This window comes from Otolemur garnettii, unplaced genomic scaffold (assembly GCF_000181295.1).
Source record: "Otolemur garnettii isolate 467f Iridium unplaced genomic scaffold, OtoGar3 scaffold00044, whole genome shotgun sequence".
In the NCBI taxonomy this organism is placed as follows: Eukaryota; Metazoa; Chordata; class Mammalia; order Primates; family Galagidae; genus Otolemur; species Otolemur garnettii.
The window spans coordinates 2,274,319-2,290,007 of NW_003852439.1; the positions used below are offsets into that span (position 1 = coordinate 2,274,319).

Genomic DNA, 15,689 nt, shown 5'->3' on the forward strand with positions numbered 1-15,689 from the left:
CGGAACCTGAGGGGGCGGGCCAGCGACTGGAAGTTGGCTTCCGGGTTACGGCGGAGCGGGCTCTCACGTGGAGGCGGGGAGGTTTGGCCTGCCGGTGAGTGCGGGGGCGCGATGCAGGCGGGGCGGCGTGGCGCGGGGTCTGGAGGTTGCCCCTCGGGATTTGCGCGGCGGCGAAGAGGGGGAAGGCAGCCCCCTTGCACCCCAAATTGTCGGTGTGTGACCGCCCCGGCCAGAGGCGCCTCCAGGAAAGCGCTCCCGCCTTGGAGCCGGCCCGGGACCCCACGTAATCCTCTGCATTTGTTTACGCGGAAGCGTTGGTGCTGCAGAACGCTGGATGGAGCGATCTCACTTCCTGGCTCCTTTGCATCCCACTAGTGATTCTTTGGAAGCATTGCTGTACTAGCTTTGAAGTCACACTGGTAGGGTTCCAATCTGTCCCTGGTTGACTTTGGAACTTAGGGCAAGTGAACTAAAGTCTCCGAAGCCTATGAGGTGGGATATTCACGCCGATCCTCACAAGGCTACTGCGATTATCTAAGGGAGCGTTTGGAGAAAGCGTTTGCAGGAGATGGAGTGTAAGGTTCACTTCTTCCCTTCTCCTTGAAAAATAAATACATTTGGCGTTGCAGGGCCGAAGAGGAGGATGCTGCGGGGTTCTGAGTGGCGAAAAAGGGGAACATTAATTTAAGCTGAACCACATCCCATTTTAGGCTTCTTTGTGCTTATCCGCTTCTCTTTTGAAGCCCTGTTGACCTCCTTGCCTCTGCCTCTCCAGGTTTTCACCTTCTCCCTCCTTTGAAAGTTCCTCTTCTCCTGCCCACTTACTTACATATCGGTACAGCAGCCCCTATCCATGAGGTATAAGTTCCTAGACCACCTGTGGATCCCTAGAATCCTGGATAGTACCAGACCCTTTATATACTAAATTTTTTACTATTGTGCTATGATAAAGTTTAATTTATAAATTAGACACAGTAAGAGATTAACAATAACTAGTTAAAAAATAGAACAATTACACTGTAATAAAAATTTTGTACGTGTGCACACAAAATATCTTACTGCACTGTACTCACCTATTTTTGGACCAAGGTTGATCATGGGTAACTGATACCTCAGAAGGGCAAACCCAGGGGGACAACTGTGTTTCTTGAGCTATTGTCTCAGGTTCCTTCTTTTTTTTTTTTTTTTATTATTTTTTTTTATTTTTTGAGACAGAGTCTCAAGCTGTCCCCCTGGGTAGAGTGCTGTGGCATTACAGCTCACAGCAACCTCCAACTCCTGGGCTCAAGCGAGTCTCCTGCCTCCGCCTCCCAAGTAGCTGGGACCACAGGCGCCCGCCACAACGCCCGGCTATTTTTTGGTTGCAGCGGTCATTGTTGTTTGGCGGGTCTGGGCTGGGGATTCGAACCCGCCACCTTAGGTGTATGTGGCTGGCACCTTAGCCGGTTGAGCTATAGGCGCCGAGCCAGGTTCCTTCTTTTTAAAGCTTAATTGCTATCTTTAAGTTTATGTTGCCTGTGTTAGTACAGTCACCCTTGAGCCTCAGACCCATCTATCTACCTGACCAGTGAACATTTCCACCAGGATGTCCCAAGGCATTTGTCTAAACCATCCTGTCTCCTCCAGGCCTTTAACCACCCACCTTCAGTACCTTTTGTCTCAGGGGTTAACACCACCACACTGCAGTTGCCCAACCTGGAAGCCTCTGTACTTTAGAAACTTCCTGACCATAGCCAGGATAGGTTGATCAAGCTCCATCACCCTGACCTTAACACTGCCCTTGCTTTTATAACCTGAATTGTCATTGGTATACCTTGTTCCCTTCATCACCTGCCTGCTTGTTTTTACTTTTTAAGAGATGGGGTTGTGCTCTATCACACAGGCAAGAGTCCACCTGTCTCACCCTCCTGAGTAGCTTTAACTACAGATAAGTGCCACCACTTGGCCAATCCGGGCTGCGTACCCTCACAGATCTTATCTCACAGGTTCTTATCTGACAGCTCAACTAATTTTTTCATTTTCTTAGGAGAGTCTTGCTGTGTTGCTCAGGCTGGTGTCTTAACTCCTAAGCTCAGATTCCTGAGAGGCTGGGATTACAAGTGTGAGCCACTGTGCTTGACCTACTTGCTGCTTGATGGGTGGGTTTTTATCTTGTATCTGTACCTCTAGCATTTATTCAGTTATCAGTGAGTATTGAGCATTTGCTATGTGCCAGCTAGGCTCTGGGAATATACCAGGAAGCAGGATAGACAGGAATGAATAAATGAGTATAGTCACTCCCTTGATTCTCCACATGCTTCTGGAGTGGGTTATAAATGAACTGGAGCTGTAGCTCAGGCCTGGCCTGGCTCTTTGAAGCTGCTAGGAGTGAGCCAAGTCCAAAATGGACCCTGTAGGCTCTGAGGCTGAGGTCTGTAGTGTGGAGAAGCTCCTGACCTTTTGCTCCCATAACCTTAACTTCCTAGGAGGGGATATTTTGTTTCCAGATTCCCTGGTTTCTGTGCCATGTAGCTTAGGAAACAGCAGGAACTATGCTGTGACTGGAGTCCAAATGGCCCAGCTGGTAGCTAAAGTGAGGACCCCACTCCCTTCTTACAGGTACCTCTGTAACATTTATCCAGGAACAGCTGGATATTTGAGATTATTCTGTGTCATCAGCATTTAATGATTTAAATGTTGGCAATCAGTTTGAAATTTTAAAAGGAGTGAAATAGGCTTACAGGCTGGATGTGGTCCCTAACCCAACAGCTTCTGGTTCAGACTCTGCCTTGTAAATGGGAAACTGAAGTCCATAGAAGCCAAGGCCTTGTGGCAGGAGTGTGTCAGAGTCACTTTGAACCCAGGTCTTTTGAGGCCAGGCTGGGCTCCTCTTATCACTGAACAGCTTGCTCTTATTACTAGCCACCTGGGAAGGCAATTAGGAGAGGAAGTCATTCAGGGTGAGAGTGGGGAGATTCATTTCCAGACTCAAAGTAGAGAGCTGTTTAGATAACCCCAGATAGAGGGGTTAATTGCCCCTGTTGTTGCTTCTGATGGGAACCAGGAAAAAGGGCTGATCTCTTCTCTACATATCTCTTTGCTTCGTCCAGTAAAAGGTAAAGCCCCAAGGGCAGTGACTGGTCTGGTCTGTCTGACTTGTTAGCAGTGTGTCCTCAATGGCTGGCTCATGGTAGGCAGTCAGTAGATATCTATTGAGTGAGTCATTAAGTTTAGAGTTTTGAGGAAGGGGATTGGGAAAAAAAGGAATTAACAGTATACTAAGCACTTTGTATCAACTACTACATTTATTCTTCCCAACACCCCTTTGAGGAAGGAGGCGTTACAGTGTTTTCCCTTATTTCCAGATACAGGAATTGAGGCTTAGGGAGGTTGGCTGATTGACTTAGAGCAATTTGGACTTGAACCTGGGGCTGTCTGACTTTAAACTTTGTATTACTCCATCATTTCTTTTTGCTCCAAAGGAATCATGTCTATTTTCCCTATCCTCTCACATTTTAGACCATCTACTCAAAGAAACATGGCTCTTGGCAGTGCTTAGTAGACTTAGATATAGGGTGGCTTGGTGTGGGAATAACTTGTACCATTTGTTTTTTTTTTTTTCCAGGAATGATCACCAAGACCCCAAAAGTAGACCTGGGCCTTGGGCTGCCAGAGAAGAAAAAGAAGAAGAAGAAGGTGATCAAAGAACCAGAGACTCAATACTCAGTTTTAAACAGTAACAATTGTTTTGCCAATGTTTCTCCTATAAGAGCCACATCCCCCCCTAAGATTATGGTCCAAGGGGAGACACCTGAGATGCCTCTAGTGAAGAAAAAGAAAAAAAAGAAGGGTTATAGCACCCCTTGTGAGGAGCAACTAGAACCTGAGACCACTTGTCATGCCAGACAGACAGAGAAGTCACCCAGCCCCAGGAAGCAGGTGCTTAGCCACACGGAATTTCTCCGTGGGGAGAAGAAAAAGAAGAGGAAGTCCTCATTACCTCCAACCATGTCCCATGGGTTGGGGGCAAAGACCTCTCCAGACCCCAGACAGAATGAGGAGGTGGCAACCAGAGTTGGCAAGAAGGTCAAAAAACACAAGAAGGATAAAAAGGCCCAGGACCCTGCAGCCTTTTCAGTCCAGGACCCTTGGTTCTGCAATGCTGGGGACGGGTACACCTGCTCAGTGGGGCGGGAGGGTAAGGAGCAGGCAGCCCCAGGGCAGAAACGGAAGCAGGGGAGTGCCAGGGAACCGAGCGGGAAAGGGAAGAAGAAAAAAAAGATCTACCAGGAGGGAGACACCCTCCTAGGGCACTCCAAGCTCTCCAGGTCCACGGAGAGCAGTCCTAGAAAAGGAAGTAGAATGAAGCCAGTTAAAATTGATGCTCCAGAATACATCCCCCTAGGAGATGGCCCCAAGGCACCAGCAAAGAAAAAAATGAAATCCAAGAAGAAGGTAGAGCAGCCAGTCATGGAGGAGGTGGCTCTGAAAAGGAAGAAGAAGAAAAAGAGGAAGAAAGACAGCGGTGTAGTAGGAGACCCTTGGAAGGAGGTAGGTTTTCCTTCAAAAACAGACTCTTGCCTTTAGAGAATGAGGTTGGGTTTGGAAAAGTGTGTGCACATTCATGGGTGCTTGGCTTTTAGCTGCCAGAACTCTGATTAAATAGACTTCAGCCAGAACAGGGGATTTGTTGACAAATGTAGTTGGAAAGGTCATGGGTAGCTACCTCCAGGTGTGACTGATCCAAAGGGTTATGCGGTATCATCAGTAATACAGGTTCCTTGCTATTAAGATACTACCCAAATTTTCAGTGTCTTCAGTTAGGATCTGAATCTGTTGGGATCAGTTTTTCAAATTCAAATCTTTTGCTTTCTGAACTCTTGCCACGTGCTATCTGATACTCGGGAACCAAATATAGGCAGTCCCCAGTTATGAGTGAGATACATTCCTGAGAACGTCTTGAGGTTGGATTTGTGTTTAACTCAGATCCCAGATGAGCCACTCATGTATGAGAATACTAACAGTGCTATCTATAGTGGCTGTTACTTGGTTGTAATAACACAGTGTAACACTGTAATGATAATAATAGGACCCCCTACTGTAATAAGTTGCTATAGAAACTATTGTGCTCTTTAATTCAAGCAAACCAAACACAAGAACAAACTCATACAAAAACTTGAGACAGGGATAGGAAAAATTTAAAAACTAAAAGGTAAAAGTTAACATTCACCTAATGTTGCATCAGTGTCTTACTTACTGGAAGGGCATTTTTGAGGCACAAGGTAGGCTGACACGAATCAGAGGATGGTGTTGGAAATGGTGCTGGAGAGGATGGAGTGGGTGCTGGAGAATCAGGGTTTGATTCTCTTGCTGGAGGAGGGGAGCTAGTACGGAAGTTGGTTTCTTGAGAAAGGTATGTAGGGTTTATATGGTCTTTTCCCTTTTTTCACCATAAATTGCCTCGTATCAGCTGAAGTTCTCACTGCTTTGTAAGCCTTTGTAAACCATTCAGTGTTGGGATCTTGCTCTTCAAGCTTAGCAAATCCTGCTTCAGTGAGACAGAAGCCTTGAGTTCATTCTTTTGTCAAAAACTTTCTTGGCTCTGGATTCGCTACTTTGTGTTCTTGTGTTTCTGTCAGCTGCTTCTCTGTGAGACTAGCTGCTTTCATAAAGGTGCTGCACCAGGGAACTGCTGACACTCTGCAGGTTTGTCTACATGTGCGGAAGAAACGGGCCCCTAAGTTAATCATTGAATTACTTAATTATAAATTATCCTTGTGGGGAGCCCATTCACAAGAACAGAACGCTGTATGTCAGGTTGTCTGTAACCCAGGGACTGCCTGTAGTCCAGCCACTCCAAAGGAAGAATGTCACCTCTCAAATGGTGATGGGAAATGTCCCAGGTCTGCTTTCCCAGGCTCGACTGGGACACCCTAGCTAAAAGCCCTCATCTGAAATTGGATGAGGGACTAAAGGTGTCAGTCTCACCTAAGCCACACTGTCTGAGTTGGGGGGCTGCAGTTTCTTGGAGGAAAACCTAGGTCCTATTAACAGGAGGGAATGGGAGATGGCCCGGGGAGACCCAGACACATCTTGTCACCATGGTGACGAGCTTCCTCCAGTGTGAGATTGGAGGCTAGAGGTGAGCAGAAGGGCTGGGGGTCCTCAGACTGTGGCCTTTTCCAGCTGTTCCACTGCCAGGGCCAGGCTGCCATTCCTGCGCTCAGGATGTGCACATGAATGTGGGCCAGGGAACAGGATAGGGTATGCCCTGTTTCATGGTATGTGTTCTGCTCTAAACAGGTGTCTGACCCATCCGAGTGGCTGGTGACTGATGATTTTTTGAGCACTTACTATGTGTTTGTCATTGTGCTAAGTGCTCGCCATGTACTAACATGTTTATTAGCTTTACTAGTCCAGTGAGGTAGTTGCTGGGGGTATCCTCATTTAACAGACAAACTGAGGCTCAAGAGAATTAAATACATTCTCTAAGGTCACCTAGCTGTTAAAAGATGGAGCTGGGGCCAGGTGTGGTGGCTCATGTCTGTAATCCTAGCAGTCTGGGAGGCCAGGGTGGGAGGATCACTTGGGCTTAAAGAGTTCTAGACCAGTCTGAGCAAGAGCGAGATCCAGTCTCTACTAAAAACAGAAAAATTAGCTGGGGGTAGTGGCAGGTGCCTGTAGTCCCAGCTCCTTCGGGGGGCTGAGGCAGAAGGGTCACTTGAACCCAGGAGTTTGAGGTTACTGTGAGGTAGGCTGAGCTAGAGCTAGTGAAACTCTGTCTCAAAAGAAGAGAGAGAGAAAGAGAGAGAGAGCTGGGATTCAAACCCAGGCAGTCTGGCTTCTAAAGTTGGGGATTATCCCTTTCTCAGAAAACATCTGTGTGACCTCTCCTAGGAGCCAGTATTATGGAGCCCAGGAAATGATTATGTTCTGATAGAACAATCCCCGCATTCTCTCCCCTGCGCTGCACCTGTCTGCTGGGTGACCAGCCATTTTCCTGCATTCCTGCCATGATAACGATGTCTGTATGTCTTCAGCACTTCATGAGATGTGAGCCCTCTGGAGCTGGACTGTGGGGAGGGTGTGTGTGGCCTGCACTCAGCTAACAGGCTTGAGGGAGGCAGGGGCGGCCTCCATATTAGGGCCCTGTACAAGTTAGTTCTGGTTGTTGGATTTTTCCAGCTTTGCCCTAGTCCTTGGTTTCACCGCTGTCTTCTTCTCTTTAGGAACTTGGTGTTGGGACTTTGTGACGTGGGCTAATCTTACACGGCTTAGGTGATACCTCAGAGTGGTTTTGATTTGCATTTCTCTGATTATTAAAGATGGTGAGCATTTTTTCATGAGTTTTTGGCCATTTGTCTGTCATCTGCAGATGTTTCTGTTCAAGTCTCTTGCCCACTTACAGAGGGCGTTGTTTGCTTTTATTATTTGAGTTCTCTGTAGATTCTAGTTATCAGGCCTTTGTCAGATTTATCATATGGATTCCGAAGGCTATTTGCTTTGTTTGTGGTATCCTTAGCTGCACGAAAGCTTTTTAGCTTAATCAAATCCCAGTTATTTATTTTTGGTGTTCCTGCAATTGCCGGGGGGTTGGGGGTGTTCCTCATAAAGTTTTTTCCCAGCCCAGTATCTTCAAGAGTTTTCCCTACACTCTCATCTAGAATTTTTATTGTTTCATGTCTTAAATTTAATTCTTATCCAGCAAGAATCAATTTTGGATCAATAGCAAACTGGGGTATATGTATACCATGGAATACTATTCAGCCATTAAAAAAGATGGAGACTTTATATCTTTTATATTAACCTGGATGGAGTTGAAATACATTCTTCTTAGTAAAGTATCACAAGAATGGAAAAATAAATACCCTGTGTGCTCAATACTAATATGAAACCAATATGTAAACAATTACATGCTCGTATGAACAATAAAACAATTAAAAACTAAATGTAGTCTAGTACAGGGGCGGCGGAAGGGGGAGGAGAATTGGCAGAAGGAGGGAGGGCATGAGGCAGGATCTCACCTATGGTGCACATTGTGAGGTTGTATAACACATCCCCTGGGTGAGGGGCTCTTTTATAACTGGAACTTTACCCTGGAAGTGAAAACAATGAAAGCTAAAAATTTATATCTTCATATTAATTTGCAATAAAAAAAAAAACCCAAAAAAACAGGAACTTGGGTTTGCAAGGCTAGAGGCTTTGGAGGCCTACCCCAGCCCCTGTCAGAGTCTTGAATCTTCCCAGGAGCCCCGTGAAAGGTAGTTCCCTCTGCTGTGATGGGGACTCCCGGAGCAACTACTGAGTCAGGTAGGTACACATGTGCTTCAGGTCTGGCTGGGTGATGTGGGTGAAGGGAACCACCCAGGGATCTTCCCAAAGGACACTGGGTGCCAGGCAGAACCCACTTAAAGTAAGGGCTTAAAGTGTGAAACATCAGCAGTTGTCATTACTAAAGGATCAGGGGAAAATGGCCTGAGGTCTCACTGTTATGGGTGTCTTGGAGGTTTAGGCCAGTGAGAGGGTAGCCTGTGTCAGCATGGTCAGGGCAGGCCTGGGCCCCAGCCATCCTTGCGAGGGAGCAGCAGGTGCAGAGAGCCAGCTAGAGGGAGGTAGGGGAGCCGAGGACAGTGGTTTCATTGAGGAGGGCAGGGGCCTCTCTACCATTTGTAGAGAGCCACAGAGGCCTCAGGGGCTGGATTTTCATAGGAACATGATAGAAGCCCTTCGTGGGTTTGGGGGAGGAAAGTGACGTGAGCCAATTCAGTTGTTAAAGTCATTTGAGCTACAGCGCAGAATGGACTGGGGGTGCAGGCGGGGAAGCAGACTTAGAGATGGTCGTGGTTGTATGGGTTGGAGAGAAGGTGGTGACCAGGACTCAAGGGTAGCAGTGTGGAGGAGAGGGCTGTCAGCAGGCCCATGGCCTCTGTCCTTGGGCTGGTTTGGTGTCACCATAGGAGGTTAGGTGACATGTAAGGTGGAGATGTGGCACCCTAAACCCTGAGTCAGGAGACCTGGTTAGACTCAGCCCTTGTTGCTGAGCTGTGGAGTGACCTTGTAATCTCTGAGCCTCAGTGTCTTCATCTGTGAAACAGGCTGGTGCCACTGTTTCTAGGGAGAGTCTTGGAAGAAAGAGAATAAGGAAGGATTTGTTGACAGATTTATCTCAGTGGCAGGGTTGATAACTATTATCTGGGGTCATTTCTGGATTTGTCACCCTGGCCGGGTTGCTGTGGAAGAGGCCATGCATCACGGGCTCGAACCTTACCCGCCCCTGTCCTCTCATGCAGGATCCAGACCCAGACCTAGAGGTGGTGTTGGAAAAGAAAGGGAACATGGATGAGGCGCACATTGACCAGGTATAGTCCAGATCCTTCCTGATTCCCCTCCGCTGCCTCTTGCCACCCCCAGAGGCACAGTCCCCGCCTGCCAGGCCATGTGATCCTGGGCTCAGAGGTGCTAAGGATTCCAGAGGCCACTAGGCCTGTTTCTGCTCTGTTCCTCTGGGAACAGGGAACTCAAGCCCTTTCCTACCTCATGCTGGGACCACTCGACTGTAGCTGAGGGGCCTAACTGGTTATTCCCCGTAATCTGCCGCAGAGTGTGGGAGGCATGTCCCTGTGACCCTACAGCTGGGGCAGGTGACACATGTGCAGCCAGGCCCATGGGCTGCCACTCGCTGGCTAATTCTGGAGGAGGAGAAGAAGGTGTCCGTGAACTAGCTTCTGCTTGTATCTTGCCCAGATTCCTTGGAAAACACATCCTGTGTGGTAACTGGGCTTTCTGAAATTGGGGTATTTTTGTAATCCTGACCCCAAGGCCTGGCAGGACAAGGGTAACTGCACAGGCCTGGTGTTGGACCATAGGCAGGCACAGCCTCAGTTTTCTCCTCTGTAAAGGAGGGATCATGACAGTAGAAGCCATTGCAGTTTGCTGTGAAGACCCGTTGAGGTTGTGTTTGTAGGGCACTTGGCAGGGGTGGCCTCTAATCTGTGCTGAATAAATGGCAGCTGACTCCCTGACTGCCATCTTCATGCTTCCTTAGCAGGGAATGGCTGAGCACTGGATCAGTGCCTCGAAAGAAGCCATAAGGTGAGGGTGGGACATAGACGGCCCCGGAGTGAAGGAGAAATGGAGGGAGTACTTAGAAGTGAGCCGACTGGGAGGAGGGTGACCTGCCAAAGATGAGGAAGTACCAGACCTTATTTGGGGTATTGGGAAGCACTCCCCAAAGCCAGACCCAGACGGGACCTCATTGAGGTCAAAAGGATCATTGACAGACCCCTGCCAGGGCTTTGCAGCAAAAAGATGGGCGCTCACCAGCCTCCTTGCGAGTCAGAGTGGTGCTCGGCTCACCAGGACAAGCCTGGGGCCAGTGCTGCTGGAGCTGCTGTAATGGGGCTGGGTGGCCACGTGGAGAGGGTAGTGGTAGACCCCCGATCATCCAGGCCCCAGACCTTTCCTGGGCTCCTTTTCCAGGTATCCGTAGCTCCTGAGGACGCTGTAAGATCCTCGACCTCTGAGCAGCCCTCAACACTCCTTTGCTTTGTAATTATTTGAGCCTATTAAATATAATTCCTAAGAAAATTCCTAGACATTTGGCATATTTTTTCTCATAAATAGTAAAAATTTATTATTTTAAAAAATGGACAAAGCAACATGCTTTGGGAGAAGAAAATACTTGAAATCCTACTGCATAATCATGCTCTCTGTTAACTCTGTTACATCCTTCCAGATTTTTTCCCTTGTGACTATATAGACGTGCAATTTTCAAACAACATGCTATTTATACTTTTACCATTTAATTTGTGAACTGCTCTCCATTTTGGCAAATGCACACTTGTTACTATTCCACATCCATAGTGTGATTACACTAGAGCGGTGAACCTTCGTTTTCTCTCTCATCCCTAGAGCTTTTTCTTTGACTCGTGTTTTATGTAGTTTTAAACTATAAATGGTCATTTCATTTTGCAGCCATGGCATATTAGAAGAGGGAGGAGCCACAAATTGGGGGAAGCAAAGTTATACTTGAATTCTTCCTTGGGATGGAAGATAATGCCCTGAAATCTTCTATATAGAGCAGTAAGCTCATTGGTGCTCCAGTGGTGGCCCTGAGGCGTGCCAGCAACTGTGTCTGAGATGGACCTACTGTGCGCCTGGTGCTCTCCTAGGTTCTTTACATAGATACTTGTGTTTTTCCTATTTACACTTCAGAATAGCTGACATTGCCAGTCTTTTGTGAATAAATAGACCAATGTTCAGAAAGGTTAAGTGACCTGTGGCCACACAGCTAGTTAATGGTAGTACTGGGATTCAAACTAGCTTCTGCCTACTCCACAGCTGGTCTTCTTTCTAGAAATTAATGCTCTTTTCATAAATGTTAACTCTAGTATCCTCTGCACAAGAAGTCAGGGGTTTGGCATTGTGTTTTGGGAAGCTTTCCACCTCAAATGGCTATTACACACAAAAAATGTTCTAATGGTAAAGGTAGGATAAACTTCAGTTTCTAGGAAGATTCATTCTCAAGAAAAACCCTGGCCAAACAGGATTAATAAGACTGCTCATTGTAGGCCAAGGGACTGCAGCCCCTCTTGAGATGCTTGGGACACTTTAGATGTAAGCTGCCCCCATCCCTGTGGCAGAGTAAAGTTCAGACCTCCAGCTCCATATCTGTCTAGGCCAGGCGTCCTCAAACTCTGGCTCAAGGGCCACATGCAGCCCACTGAGCACATTTATCCAGCCCGCTGGGTGTTTTTCCTGCCACTTTCCTGCCTGTCCTGCTTAGCAGCCAGCTCGTCCCGGGGCCTGCAGTCCAGCCCTCCAGGGGTCTGAGGAACAGTGAACTGGCCTCCTATTTAAAAAAGTTTGAGGATCCCTGGTCTAGGCTCTAGAGTTTGAAGCTCAAAAGAGTTTTCTCTGTCTCATTTCCCTCTTCTTTCATCCTTGCTCAGGTGAGGCGAAAGGCCTTACAAGAAGAGATTGACCGTGAGTCGGGCAAAACGGAAACGTCTGAAACCAGGAAGTGGACAGTGAGTTGGATGCTAGGGCCGTGTTTGGGGGTGGGGTGAGTGTGCTGGGTATCCCTGTCCTTCCTCACAGCACAAGGTTGGAGTTGGGGAACCAAGTCTATCCAGCCTCAGCCTACAGCAGAGTTTGTTCTGAACTTATTTCCTTCCTTCTGAAAGGGTGCTTGCCTTCCTCCTGAAGAGCTGGCTAGGCCAGATAAGCCACCTAAACCTTTCTCCCAGGTCCTGGACAGGTGGGGATTGCTGAGGACTTGTTAGAGTAAGTTCTTGCCAGCAGTGGATGATGCCCTCAGAGAGCTGCTGGGAACTGCAGCAGGAGGTAGGCGGGCCTCTCAGACTCTGAGCTTAGACACTGCAGGCCGCTGGGTTCTGCAGTGGGACTTTGTCATGTGTCTTGCATCTCCTTCCTTACCATCCTATTGAGCTGAGCAGAGCTGGTAGGACACCTTGATTGAGTGAGGAAAGCAGAGAGCAAGGTAGTATGACTGGGAGCCCCTGGCCCCAGTGGTTCTCTCTGGAAGAACCTGATGGCAAGAATGATCCTGGAGCACAATGGCTGGGATCTGTAGGACCTAGGGCCACTGAACACTGGCCACGGATCCCTCTGGTGGGCAGCAGGCCAGCAGCCCTCCTCAGACCCAGAGTAAAGCTGTCACTGGTGCCTTCTTGCTCTGAAAATTGCAGGTCAGGTCAGGCAGGGAAGCTGTAATCAATCCTGTGTCTGGGCTACCATGGAGCTGGGAGAAATGTGTCACCAGTTCACTCAGGGCAGCTGTAGTGACAGCTAGTTTTTGTTGTTCTCTCAAAGCTGACCTAGAAGTAAGTGCTAGGCTGGCCTTTGGCTTGTCAGGCAGAAAGTTCCCAGGCAGCATGGAGGTCAGCAGTCTGGTTGGGGACAGGTGAGAAGAATGCCAGTTATTGAGGACTTAAAATGTGCCAAGCATTGTGCTGTGGGGTTTTGGTATAAAATCTGACTTCAGGGCTCGGCGCCAATAGCTCTGTGAGTGGGGCTCCAGCCTCATACATGAAAAGTGGTGGGTTCAAGCCCAGCCCTGGCCTGCTAAACAATGACAACTGTGACTAAAAAAAAAAAAAATGGCCGGGTGTTGTGTTGGGCACCTGTGGTCCCAGCTACTTGGGAGGCTGAGGTAAGAGAATCACTTGAGCCCAAGAGTGTGAGGTTGCTGTGAGCTGTGACGTCACAGCACTCTACTGAGGGTGACATACTGTCTCAAAAAAAAATCTGACTTCAGCCTCACTAAAGCCCTGTGAGGGGATGTTACACCCCTTTAGAGATGACATAGAGCAACAGTTCTCAACCTGTGGGTCACAACCCACAGGAACCGTATTAAAGGGTTGTGGCTTTAGGAAGGTTGAGAACCACTGTCGTAGAGGCTCAGAGTGATTGGGTGACTTGCCCAGGGTCTCCCAGGTGGGGTTTCTCCCTGGGTCTGTATAACTTCAGTCATGTCTTCTTGGGGAGCTGGGTTACTTGCTTCTCCACAGATGTGGGAGGGAAGGGGCTTGAGGGGCTCTCTTGCATTTTCTTGTACATGGGGATTCATGGGTGGTAGAGGGCTCTGGCTGGAATTGAGACTCCAAGTTCCTAGTCTTGGCTTAGCCTCTGACTTGGCTATGTAACCGTTCACCTTGGTGGGCCTTCACCCCTGCCTGCTATAAAATGCAGCACTTCAGAGAAGAGAAGTGCACTTCAGGTTCCACCCAGTTGGCCCGAATGTTAGGCTGATAGATGAACAGCCAGGTGCTGTTGTGAGAGTTAGGACATGAGGTGTGCTGTGTAGATGTAGTGCGCTGTGGGTGAGGGGTGGTATAGGTAGTGAGTTATGCCATGGGTGGGCTGAGGTGTCCTGGATAGTGAGGTGAGGTGCCCTGAGCCATTGCCATGAGTAGGAGAAGGAATAGGGAAGAAAGGCAGCTGTGCATGCCCAAGTGGCCTCAGGTGTTGGCTAAACCTAACTGGGAATTCCATTGGGTTTGTGTCTCTAGTTACACTGCAAACCTCTTTTTTCTTCATCTGTAAAATGGGAATGTCAACAGTATTCCTTATAAGGCTTTTGCTATGATTAATAAAATTATCACGGTTGAGCTTTCATATTAGCACTTGTTTCTGGGACATAGCAAATGTTTAACCAGCTGGGTCCTCCCTGGTGAGGCTGAGGTCAGGGGAAGGAAAGGGTTTTGGAGTCAAGGAAAATAACCTCCTTTCTTCTCTTACCACAGGGAACCCAGTTTGGCCAGTGGGATACTGCTGGTTTTGAAAATGAGGAACAGAAAGTGAAATTTCTCAAACTTATGGGTGGCTTTAAAAATCTGTCCCCTTCATTTAGCCGGCCCCCTAGCATGGCTGGAAGGCCCAACATGGCCCTCAACAAGAAGGCAGCTGACACTCTGCAGCAGAACCTGCAACGGGACTACGACCGGGCCATGAGCTGGAAGTACAGCCGAGGAGCTGGCCTTGGCTTCTCTAATGCTGCAGACAAAATCTTTTATATTGACAGAAACGCTTCTAAATCTATCAAGTTTGAAGATTAAATTCTACTGTTTTGTCCTGCAAAATAGCCAAAATTGCTTTTATTCTTCAGTTATACCAATGAAAGCCAGTTGTCTCAAATTGGACAGCTATGAAGATTAAAGACAACTATCTTGGTGGGCTTAGATGAGCTGGGGTGGGGTTGCTCATGTTTCAGGAGTCAGGGGAACAAGTGAGTGGCTGAAACCTACTCTTTTCTATGTGAAGCATTCCGTCCGTCTTGGAGATGTGAATGTGTATATATAACAATAGCTAACATTTGTTGGATGTTCAGCATGTCAGGCATATACTAAAGTATTTTCCTTGCATTAATGTATTTACTCTTCATAATTATGAAAAGGGTGCTATTATTATCCCCATCTTATAGATGAAGCAAGCGAGATTCAGGGATAAAGTTATAAAATTGCCCAGGGTCGCCCAACCAGTAAGCATAAATTATACTTTTATACCCCAGACCCTGAGTCACTATTTATTAGAGGGACTGTCCCTTATAGGGAATTTCGTCTCACCTGGAATATTTGTGGGAGATTTTTATTTGCGGGTCCACTGGAGGACAAGGTTATGTTGTACTGTCTTGGCAAGAGTGCAGTGGCGTGATCATACCTCCCTTGAATTCCTTGGCTCAAGCAATTCTCCCACCTTGGCCTCCTAAGTAATCTGGGACTACAGGTGCATGCTACCACCCCTGGCTAATTAAAACAAGTGTTTTTTCTTTCAGAAATAGGGTCACAACTATGTGGCCCAAATTGGTTTCAAACTTCTGTCCTCAAGAGATCCTCCCTTCTTGTCTTCCCAAAGTGCTGAGATTATAGGCATGAGCCACTATCCCCATCCCTTATTGGGGATTAAAATGTTTTTGAGAGGAAACAGATGTTTTGATATGTCAAAATCTGATGGGAAGCAGAATTCATGATATACAATGAGTAGCAAGCTCATTTTCCTTTCCCTCACCTTGGAATAGCTGGCAGGAAAAGAGGTGTCTGAGTTGTCACCAAGTTATGTGACCGAGCTTCCTCTGCTGCTGAGAAAGCTTACCTTTCCAGCTGCCTGCCTTTGATCCTACGTGCTGAGCTTGGATTTGAGTTTTTTTGTGCTGCAACTGAATTCTGAACAAGGCATTTTAGAAAGTGGTT

General features: G+C 47.6%; 1 protein-coding gene across 2 annotated transcripts; it reads left to right on the forward strand.

Annotated features, from left to right (window-relative positions):
• Positions 1-25: 25 nt before the first annotated feature.
• Positions 26-15,170, forward strand: KNOP1 (lysine rich nucleolar protein 1). Of its 2 annotated transcripts, none has more exons than XM_003790705.3 (5): positions 26-94; positions 3,605-4,530; positions 9,270-9,338; positions 11,931-12,008; positions 14,247-15,170. In XM_003790705.3, exons 2-5 carry the CDS (start codon positions 3,607-3,609, stop codon positions 14,556-14,558), a joined length of 1,383 nt encoding a protein of 460 aa, XP_003790753.1. In that variant the 5' UTR covers positions 26-94; positions 3,605-3,606; the 3' UTR covers positions 14,559-15,170. The 2 variants fall into 2 exon arrangements, with proteins under 2 accessions (XP_003790753.1, XP_023369648.1); XM_023513880.1 differs by lacking the exon at positions 26-94 and adding an exon at positions 131-419.
• Positions 15,171-15,689: the final 519 nt, after the last annotated feature.